Here is a 12,281-nt window from a genome sequence, read left to right on the forward strand (position 1 = left end):
TCTTCTACTACCCGGAACAATTCGGTGGAACTGCACTCGTACCAATTATGGAAATTCGTAATGCATGAAATGCGGCATCGTCGTCTGCTACGTTTACCATTGATCTTTCTTTGGATAACATGTTGGGAAATGGTTTACCTTTTTTCTGTTATAATGTAGCCGAGGTACCTACTGTAGTTTTCTGGTTTTGATACTACGCACAACTTATCAGTCATTTTCCATTCGTTTGAGAACATCAACAGAACAGAGATACATATACCACAGTGATAAATAGAACATTCTAAATAAATGATGATATCGTCATAATAATCTTGTTCGGAATTTTTGTACGTATGCAGTTAGCCGTATTACAGTTCACCGTAAGGTGAAGTTTTGAGATCTAATTCATGTCTAAATAAAACATTTATAAAATATGTAATAACACCCACTGGAATATAAGGGAAAGACAGAAGAAAATAGTTAACGGCTAATAGTTAGTTAAAACATTATGTAGTTTGTATAATTGTGTAAGTCACCAGATAGTGACAAAATAAAAATCGTTGGTAATATAAGAAGAAAACATCACAATTTTTCGTTCATAATAAACGCATTAGTATTATAAATAATGCGCACATGATGGCCGAGCGGCTAACGCGTCAGTTTATACTGTCGTGGGTGCCAGGCTCGAATCCTGCGTCTGGAAAATGCACATAATTTATGTTTGGAGTATGACCTAATAGAGTGAGCAAGTGGTTAACGTTCATTTCTCGTAAAAACAAAAATTTGTTAATACAAACCTTCACTCTCAGGAGGCCCATATTATGATCTTTTTAGGATCGGATATGGTAAAAAAAATCGGTGAACTGAAACATTGAAAGATTTAAATTGTTTGAATGTTTGTGAATTATTTTCCTCTATATTTTATAAAAGTTGCTTAATTTAATTGTGTTATTTTTATGTGAGTTACACCATTTTTACATGTGATGTGCGATTGATTTAGGCGTCGATGAGTTGATTAAGTACGGAACTGCTTTTTACGTTTTTTATTTCCTTGCCATTTTTCTTCGTTTTTCCTGATAAACGGAAATGTCGCGTGCGTGTTTGGACTTCGCGAAAAGTCCCGAAGCGACACTCTTAGGTGGATGTTTTAAACAGATATCGTATAACTTTGAGGTCGTTAATAGGACACTTTATATTTTAAAGTATTTAATATTATGTAAATAATATTTAATGTACATAATTTGAAAATACCTCAGATGTGAGGTTTTTAGTTTCAAAGTCAGTAAACTCTTTTTTTATATTCTTGATTCTGTAACTACTTTTCCGACGTCTGTATATTCATAATATACAGACGTCGTATAAATCCAGCTCTGTTTGTTAGTTAAATATAATTAAAATCGAGGTCGATTGCAAAGTCGTTTGAATTCATCAGCCTCCTTTTTCTATATTTTACGACTAATTTTATTTTAAACATGTTTTTTTTATTACGCTATTCCGTTGTTCTAATTATTCACAAATAAAATTTTCTTTTTGTATTCCAAAATGTGCATGATAGTTTTGCGATTATCTCAAAACTTAATTATATAAATTATATAAAAAAAATAAGACGCCGGCGGGACTCGAACCTGTGTTTATTGAATTCCGTCGAATGCGTTTTACCAATTGAGCCATATGTGTTCTACCTAATTAAGACGAAATTATCTAGCATTCACAAGTTGCACTAATAATGTCAATCGATTTTTGTGTTTTGAATCGAGGTATCAATAATAAATAGGTAGTTGCCTTGATTCCTAACCTAACCTAACCTAACCAGCCTTACGATCTCTCCATATTAAGTCTTAGTTGAAGGATGCTCTTATAGTCCTTCAAATCGTCCCCCAACGAATCCTCTTTTCCGCTGATGACTAGCTTTACGAAAATATTTGTCTAACTTTTGGATATGTGGCTAGAGAACTGCGAAGCTCTCTGGAAGTGAGAAGTACTTAAGTATTTATAATTTCTGAGTGTTGTAATATTTTCCTTTCGACCACTGACGTAATCACCCACTATTACGATGCATCTCAAATTTGCACCGTGCTAATTTTTTTGCTTCCTGCACAATTCAAGATTCACTTCCTACCCTTTTGTTATTAATTCTGATAATATATCTGTCGCTCTGTTATCTTGTCACGTCGAGTGATTTTATTGTTTTAATGGAATTTGGTTCGCCATGAAGTAAAATGTAGCATTTCCGGCTTTTTGTCGGGGTTTCTGCGTTGCACGATATCTGAATAATAATTGCTTTTTAAATGCTCGGAGTGTTTTGTTATGGAATTGTCTTTTTACGTCAAATCTGATATCAGTCGCGTGTGGCTCAATGCATTTTTTGAAAAACATCTCAGGTGCCATAATTTAGGCTCTCTTGAATGTATCATTTAATGCTACATGCATTAAAAAATATGAATTAACTGACATAACCTATTAACGACCCATGACGATACCGGATATAATCAAGTATTCTAACTCCAACGTTATATTATTCATCATCACCATCATCGTCCAGGATTGTTCCACTGTTGAAAGAAGGTTTCCCCTTTCACTCTTGTCTGTCCCTAGTTTATCGCTGGCACGTATTTCCGCCGTACCTAGTAAGTTCGTCGATTCAGCTGGTTTTAGGGCGGCTCCATGTTAGTTTAATTATTAAGACTGCCACTCTTAGACTGCATTTGTCCAGTGATTCTCCACCGGTCGCACTCTGGTTTATTGCCATTGTATCAGCTTGGCGAAATGTTATTATTTCTCACGGAAGTCTGGAAAACATATGCATTAATTTATTTTAAAACAGAACTAAATCTGTGGATATTAATATATACATACTAATTAAATGATATATAATAGTTTTTTTGTAACAACATATGATAAGGATCTTGCATAATAGATTATGGACATTGAATTGCATTGTCTGTATACTAAATAATAATGCTCTAGTGTAGTATTATTGGCTCTATTATCTATTAGCCGTGATGATTGTCTTTGCGAAGAAAATAGTCGTCGTATTGAACCCGATTGTTTTAATGTCGAAAAAGTAATTTTTGGTGTCGCGGGGTAAATGATTATTATTTATGATGCTCGCACGTTTGTCAAATCCGACATTTTGGTCGTGCTTCGCCTGCGCCCTGAATATGAAGCATTCGTAATTATCGTTGTCACTTACATACATAAACAATTAACTGCATAACGGTTCGCGATATTATGGTAGCTTTTTAATTATCTCGAAAGTTTAAAACGATAAGTGCTTATTTTTCTACTGGATATGATTTTTGTGAAAAAATTAGGTTAAAAATCATTAGACAGTACACATTTAATGGAAAATAATGAATCTTGAAGTAATAATAATATATTCAGCCATCATAAGAAATAATATATATCACGACAATTGAAAACGCCAATGGAGAGTTTACCGAATATATTTTACTATGTAATGTTATTTGTTAAAAATAAAAAAGGCATGCACGTATTTAGAAATAAATAATATAATAAGATAAAATAATAAAATAAAAGTACGTATATCAAATTGCAAATTAAGACATCAGGGCCGTGCGGCAGTATGATTTAGTTTTAGCCAATTTAAATAGTGAAATTTTGTGACATTTTTCAACGTGCGTACAATAACGTGATTTAAGAAAAAGCACGCTTATCTGGTGTCGTGCGTTCTGTCTTTATTATAATGCTCCGTCCTTTTTCAGAGTATTTAACTACAGTTTAAAAGACTCACATCGGTTGTACTAGGTATGGTGATATTTGAGAGCCTGTGAAAATTGTTACACGTCAAAATGCTCTACGCGATGTAGTTCGTATTTTTCCGTCACTATCATTCTACTGCGCATGCGCATACGTCATGCAAATGTTTACATTTGCATTTCATTGTTATGGTCGCGACAATACGTACTGCCGCCAGTAAATCCATGAACTAAACGGGTTATAAAGCTGTAAGTAAATAAATATGTTACCAGCATATATATATATATTTCAGTCAATTTTCTTCCATTCTGACGTTTTAAGATATTTTTATGATGTACGTAATTAAAGCCGTCAGAAATTGATGCTAAAATATGTTTTTTTATTATTCGTAATAAAATTGCACGCCATGTTGGCCGACTTAATATTTTATTATGAGGGAAAACCGGATGTTATAGATGAAAATTAAAAACGGATTTATTCATGTGTAGTGTTATTTACTACCAGGATATCGCAAATCATTAATATATGAGTTCGCGGTAGGTATTTGATGGATCGTTGGTTAGGCATTTTAAATATTCGCGAAAGAAATTTATTAATAATGGCCTATTGATGTATTAGAATTAGGCAGTTATGTACATAATTATTTGACTTTTCCAGAGGTATGTAGCATGTACATTGTTTCTCGACATGCATTATTACTATTGAATTTAAACGATTTACTTTTGTATTGTGTATTCTGTAGAATTAATTGCTACTTGCACACTGCTATCATGCGGTACCAATTTGTATATTTTACGTAATACCATGCGCTATAATAAATATATAATACTAAACAGGAACTAATCAATTATTCAAAAAAGATAATAATTTTATTATGTAATCACGTTATATTATTACGGTCAAAATAAAACTATTTACAAATAATTTAAGAAGGAGTAGTGTGGGTAAATTGGATTAACTTTACGGTAATTTCTTAGTAAATTGTGTGCAGTGTCGAAGGGTCGAGGTAGGCCATTAAGATCCGACATGTACTTTGTATTTGGTTTTTGGAACTTTATTTATATATTTGGAAATCTCATGTTGTAAACGTCCTGAATTTTGTTATGCCCTAAATGTTTTGTTTTCTTAAATTAATAAAAATAATAATTTCTAATTAATGAAATAAATAGTGCATACTAATCTTTGTCGATCAAACGTATTTATTTTTATTGAACTAATACTACAATATGTAAATAGTGTTTGTTAGTTTTTAAAATTCAATTAAACCATGCATTAAGTCATAGTTGACAATAGTAAAAAAATATTCGTTTATCTATAAAATATCTAAAGTTACGATATTAAATCGTATATAATTTTAGATATTTTATAGATACAAGACTATTTTTATCGATTATGGTTTGGTTTAGGCAGGGCTTAATGAGCTTTAAAAAACTAACCAGCATCATCTGTAATATGTATACTTAATTCAACGAAAACAAATAAGTATGGCTGGGAAAGTATGCACTATTTTTGTCGAGTTGCCACATAGCATACCTAAACTATCATGGTTTGATTTAGTTGGGGTTTAATTAAATTTTAAAAACTAACCAGCACCATCTACAATATGTATTCTTACTTCAATGGAAACATATAATACCGAATTAACAGCCTACCTCCACCTCTCGCCACTGGCATATACAATTGTTGTTATTACATTAAAAATATCATGAATATATTACTACACTCTAAATAAGTAATTGTCCAACTTTTGGTTCTTTTTGGAATTTCAAAATATCTTGACCTAAATAACATTTTGTTAGTATACATTTAATATCTGTACCTACTAGCGTTAATAATATCCCTTTGAAGCGGTCGAAACCGGTTCTGTTTATTATTAAACTAAGTGGAATTAGAACTACATAATATTGTGTTTTATTTTAATTAGCACAATGTATTTCCAACAAAAAACGCAATTAATTGTTGTATAAAAATATTTTTAATTTATTCCGTATTTTGCAAATTTAATATTCATTGCTAATTATTATTCTTACCTACTCTTTTTTAATGTGTTTTTAGTTCATAATAATTCTGTTAGTCTGTACGTAATGACATTGTATCCAAATTGTGTTTTATCATCCGGAAAACATGCGAACATCTCACGAATCAAGCCTGTTCCAGTTTTGTATGGATGCTAATCTGAGTCGTCGCGTAATTTAATGTAATTATTTTCTCCCGGAATGAATATTAAAACCGTCAGAAACGTGAGGTTACCAATGCTCGCTCATTTTACAGATACTAAATGTTAACATACTTAACTAATTCTGTTAATTGCACTATAATTCCGTATTAAAATTAGCAAAGGTTCGTATGCCTGATCCACTTTATTTTAATCGAATTTTAACTTGTAAATAATATTATAATACTTATTCGCAAATGAGACACATTTTGAAAAAACTGACTTGGTCACAGGAAAATGTAGTTGGAGAAAAAATACATTGCGGCGTTAGTACTTGTATGGAAAATCGCGGCAATATTTATGATGGTTTTAGTAGTTTTCAATAATTATAATATTTTGTGATGTTAATAAATCATAATAATATGTATTTTTAAAACTTGTTGGTATTATTGTGAACCAGTTTAGTTTGAAAACTTAATGTGGTTAATTTATATGCGAATCTTCGGGAAAACATCCGTTGTTTGTTTTTGCAAGGTGAATAACTAACCTGCCATTGGCAATACCAATTGAGAGGGCAATAACTGTATTCAATCAAATCGCTTTGGAAGTTGATATATTACACTTAATTTAGGTTTATTTAGACTTTAGGTTGTTTTATAAGTTTTTAAAATACTACTTATTTAGTTTACTCATATTAACCTTCATGTAGTGAACGTTTTGAATTTATAATTTGTCATGTTAATCATATATAAAATTTATATATTTGAATTTGAATCATATCTTTGTAACATTTATGTACAAAACTCATAAAGTTCAGTCGATGTCCATGGCAGCGAAGAACTAGCGACCGAGAAGAGTGGAAAGAGCTACGGAAAGGCTTAATTCAGCAGAGGATCAACCCCTACTGATGTTGATAATTTATTGTTACAACAGATTTTCAAATAATTGAAAAAATAATTCTATATAACTTGTCATGTGCAATTTACCTCAATTTTTCGTATTTATTTCCCGTGATTAATTTTCCGTGAATCTTCTGCATCACGCGATTAAATTATTACTTCCTGCATTGTGTTGATACTGGTGTAGTAATTTATCCTTAATTTATAAATGTCTTATTGTTTCTTAGGTGAGGCCGCTAAGCATAGCTTACGACAGGGAGACGAACACGTTGGTCGGAGAGCCTCTCAACACATTTTGGGCGGAGTGCTACGAGGCTTGCAAAGCTGGTGCGCAGGCGCGGGCTCGCGATCAAATGCAGGCGAAAGCGCATTTCCAGGTTAACATAGTAATTAAGCTGAAATTAAATTCTATATGTATTTTCAAATTGGACTAATTACCGTGTAGGGTTTAATAAATGCGAGAATATTTACTTCATGATGTATAATTAAAATGTATGGTTAAAATTCTGCCTCTTAGCCCTGTCCCACATACAAAATCGTCTCGACTGGGACATGGTCATAAATCAAACCAGCCGGCGAGACCATGCCGGGACAATGACGTTACATGCGACAATCAGATTTTTATTCTATTAAAAATTCCACACCGACACTGTGTGCGGCAGTACATTATATTAAATATTGTGTATTGTGGATGACAAATCGCGAGTGTAGAACTACAAGGTTCTAAGTGTTTGTCCTTGATGAAACAAAAGTAACAATGAGGCAGCTTAGAATACTACTTCATTGTTGGGTTTGTTTTCTCAAAAACTAATACTTAGAACCTTGTAGTATTACGCTCGCGAAATCCTATAAATTCGACGTGTAGCAGTCGAGGCGAGTTAGTGTGTGCGATTGGGCTTAGAATATCCGTAACTCAATATTACGTTTAGAAGATAAATGGCATTGAAATTTTGAACATAAAAAAATTCTCATAATTTTATAATTTGTGATTTTACTATAAGATATATTTTTTTTAATATTAAATTACATATTAATTAAACACAATATAATATATTGTACGTATTTGTATATTTTGCCAGTTTATAACATTGGCGATAGCTATTCAAATAAATAAATAGTTTAAAATATGACAGTTTAAAAGGTTATTTTGGCATTTTTTATTACTTATTCATTTTGACAAAAAAAATAACACTTATTATCCATTCATTTTGTGAAAGGCAGAAGTGATGTAGATTGTGAATATATACCAAATATAATAAGTAATTGTAAAGAAAATACCGTTTCTTAAACACATATTATAAGTAAGTTATTTAATGCATAATATATAAAATAAGATTTACATATTATTTTGCGTATAACAATTTGTATGAAAGTGCATTTATTCACAATCTTGATAGTATTTAAATAATTTGTATTTCTTATTATTATCGATGTAACAGTCTAGACTTTAGGGTTAGGCGACTTAATAATAGTAAGTATATGTTTTTCTTCTTTTAAATTCGCTAACCGAGTATTTTATTTCACTTTAAGGGGGGACATGCTCGTCGAAGGTCAAAATTGAGTTTTTATTGTATTTTCAAACCATGATCCTGGACACTCTTTAAACGTTGTAGATAATCTATTTATATAATTTTGAAGCCTTATTATCCTTTATAGTTATTTTAAACATTTGATGACTGCATAAAGTATTTTTGTTACATAAAATAGTATTCTTTTAAACCTCTCGCTCTAATGTTTTAGAATATAGTCATATTTCGGTACATACCTGTGCAGTGGTGTTAAGATTTTTTACGTTTATTAATTTTTAAACGCATTCATGAAACCATTAGTATAATTTATTACGAGATATTTTTTGTAAAATATTCACAATAAAAAATTATATTGATAATCTCTGTGATCCCAAATTTGACAAGAATTAGGCATTTTATTATTCACAAAAACGGCAAGATTAACACATGTGAAGATGATTCTAAAGATATTTATTATAAGCTATGTCCTTGACCATTCAAGTGTGATAAACATCTTATGAATAATGATTGCTTTATAATAATTATTGACCTAAGAATAAGGTAGTGTTTTTTTGAAATACGCCATTTCTTTTGTCATTCCCTAGTGGTTAAGCTACAACATACGGCCGTAGCCATAAATTGACAAACTATAATTAAAGTAAGGAGTAAAATTATGTTAACGCGCGTGTTTGAACATGTACCTAACCGATTTTTTTTTAATTTTTTTTAACGGTACATGTTCAAACACGCGCGTCAATATCATTTTACTCCCTACTTCAATTATGGTTTGTAAATTTATGGCTACGGCCGTATGTTGTAGCTTAACCACTGGGGAATGACAAAAGAAATGGCGTATTTCAAAAAAACACTACCTTATTCTTAGGTCAATAATTTTAATAAAGCAATCATAATTCATAAGATGTTTATCACACTTGAATGGTCAAAGACATAGCTTATAATAAGTATCTTTAGAATCATCTTAAAATGTGTTAATCTTGCCGATTTTTTGAATAATAAAATGCCTAATTCTTGTCAAATTTGGGACCACAGAGATTATCAATATAATTTTTATTGTGAATATTTTACAAAAATTATCTCATAATAAATTATACTAATGGTTTCATAAATGCGTTTAAAAATTAATAAACGTAAAAAATCTTAACACCACTGCACAGGTATGTACCGAAATATGACTATATTCTAAAACATTAGAGCGAGAGGTTTAAAAGAATACTATTTTATGTAACAAAAATACTTTATGCAGTCATCAAATGTTTAAAATAACTATAAAGGATAATAAGGCTTCAAAATTATATAAATAGATTATCTACAACGTTTAAGGAGTGTCCAGGATCATGGTTTGAAAGTACAATAAAAACTCAATTTTGACCTACGACGAGCACGCGGGCCGTTAATTTGTAAAATAAAGTTTTGCATAATATTGTCCTACAGACGCAAGTCGTGTCATCATTTAAAACCTGGCAACTGGAAGATCTTCAGCGGTATGCTGCCACACAGGCGCAGCAGCGGGGACGTCAGGCAAGAGCTGCTGCAGCGTGGAGGAGCAGGAAGTCATTCCTCACTGGACCGAGGGGTGCTTGGGCCAGCAGGTTAGTCTTCATTTTAATATTCGGATTTTGTATATCCATTAGTTTTGTCCTTTGAAAATAGGCGTTGTAATTTCGTTCCTATCTTGTGATTATAAATGCCCTGTTTAAATTATATATAAATGAAGATTGTTCGTTTTTGAGTTTCCTGATAATCGAAAGCATAAATAATGAAGGTAAGTTGAGCATTGCTTATTTATTATTAACCTGTTTATGTTTACTGCCATCTGTTGATGTGGTGGAATATTAATTCATTATTGTATGAACAAACTTACTGTTTTTATCGTACATAGTAGAATTTTCAGAAGGTAGTGTTCATATAAAAATATTATGTATATTATTATGTCTCTATTTTATTATGATTGATACACAAATCAAAGTAAGTAAATTTCACAGTGATAACTCTAAATAATGCCAAACTTCATAAATTTACTTTTTTAGTTCACTGTTATATCAGTAGTGACACTACGATTATATATTATATTTACTTACATAAGAAAACGAGATGTTCATGTTAATTTAATAAACTATTTCTTTTATTCAACGAATAAGATACAAGATTTGAGAATGTAGCATTCTATATTATCGAACATACATAATTTACAAACATCTCATGCATATACACACTAGAGAAAATCATTTTGTAGAAAAAAATACGACACCCGACGGAAGTTAATTAAGGAATTAATCGATACCTACCTTAATTTAATATACTTAAACCGATAGCCAACATTATAACGTAATTCGATAAGCATTTCATGTAACACCTACTAGTTAAAATCATCGTAATTCAATAAGATTAGCTTTATTGGAAAAGCATACTGGCGCGAATCCAGCAGAATCAGGTTCAAGTCCCGTCGGGTGTTGTATTTTTTTTCTCTAAAAATGCTTTTTTCTAGTGTGTATAATATGTATGAGATGTTTTCAAATTATGTATATTCATTTTAATTCTCTCGTATTGACACAACATATTGAATCTTTCTTTATTTTTTAAAGTTAAGCGTTGACAGCAGAGAATCATTGTCATGATTCAAAGAAACAAAATAATAGGCAGCACAAAATTAATTTTTAATGTCTGTAAGTGCAGAATGTATAAGCAAGAACACACCGTTTATTCATGTCTTTACACCTACTGATAATAGTGTTTTCCCTGACAGCTTAACTAGAAAAACATGTGTGGAATTTAATAATGTTATATAATACAATGCATTTTAAGTAAATTATATCATAATTAACAAATTACTTGCTTTTCCCGCCCCACCTCTCCACACCCGTTGTGCACGCATATACCGTAACGTAATGAACGTTAGGCGCCCTTCAAAGTTGTACTGAGAGTGTCCTAGAAGCAAATTCACAAGACTTTGGTTGTTGGCGTGCACTAGAGTGTGCGTGATTCCTGTTTTGATATACTTAGTAAATTACGGTCAATTCTCGATGAGAAAAGACCTCGCTCGCCTAAAATGCTGCAAAATTTTTGAAAGCTGAAAAATTTCCCTACGTAGATTTCAAGTTGCAATGGCCGACCTTCCATGATGAGAAGCTCTTCCATTTAAACCGAAATATGGGGACACTCCCAAAGGATGTGATCGGCATCCTGTAATTCGCCACATAAACAAGTCGGAGATTCTATTAAGACAATACATCAGTGAAACGGCAAATCATTTTCAACTATAGGCGCGACGAAATTTTAGACTCGCTGGCATTCTGAGAGCGAACGTCGAGGTGTGAATACGTCAATTTGTTTCGTGATGGCGACGGGGGTATTGATTCTTAAATCGTGCAAAGATGACTAAAACGTTACCCATTTACTTTAAAAAGAAAACATGTCAATGAATATATTATTGTTGTTACTAATAAAACAATAAGCAGAACCAATCCGTTTAATAATGGACGCATGATGGATTTATATGACAAATTATATTTCGGTCAGCATGCGTCATTTGCACCCGCGACCCGCAATCCGCGCATCGCCGAGCCACGATCCTTTTAGAGTTTTAGACCATGCCTCAACTGAGGTATAGCCTTAAGCTGAGCTGACATAGCTTGGAGGCAAAAACACCGCGGCCGGTTAGGAATTGAGAAGTCCAATTGTCCGGAGTCAATCTGGTTATCTCCATGCGCCACTTTATATTTGCAAAAAAAAAATAGCAAAACATCACGAATGACTTTCATTTTAAATATGTATTCTACGTTCTTATAAAAAATAGTTTAAATCTATGTACCTACCTACTTTCAAATTCGATTTAATGTTGACTTACCTACTATATCAAATAGAAATTAAATTTAATTTCATAAAAAGATTGTTTTCTTCATAGAGATAAACAAAGATTTCATTTAACGTCGTCTCATACAAATGATTGCCACTTATAATATCTCGTTTATCGTGTAATGTATGTCCTCGTGAATTGTGGTT

The 12,281-nt window shown here is 31.8% G+C and overlaps 1 protein-coding gene across 1 annotated transcript in view; it reads left to right on the forward strand.

Moving 5' to 3' along the window:
• Positions 1–12,281, forward strand: part of LOC147065456 (neurobeachin-like protein 1) — a 177,316-nt gene that overhangs the window by 79,759 nt on the left and 85,276 nt on the right. The window contains exons 28-29 of the mRNA XM_085957190.1: positions 6,981–7,130; positions 9,714–9,871. Of these exons, the coding sequence (XP_085813316.1) occupies positions 6,981–7,130; positions 9,714–9,871 (308 nt within the window). The remainder of the gene's footprint in view (positions 1–6,980; positions 7,131–9,713; positions 9,872–12,281) is intronic.

This window comes from Rhyacophila brunnea, unplaced genomic scaffold (assembly GCF_057557595.1).
Source record: "Rhyacophila brunnea isolate RB1 unplaced genomic scaffold, BYU_Rbru_1.0 scaffold_6, whole genome shotgun sequence".
Classification (NCBI taxonomy): Eukaryota; Metazoa; Arthropoda; class Insecta; order Trichoptera; family Rhyacophilidae; genus Rhyacophila; species Rhyacophila brunnea.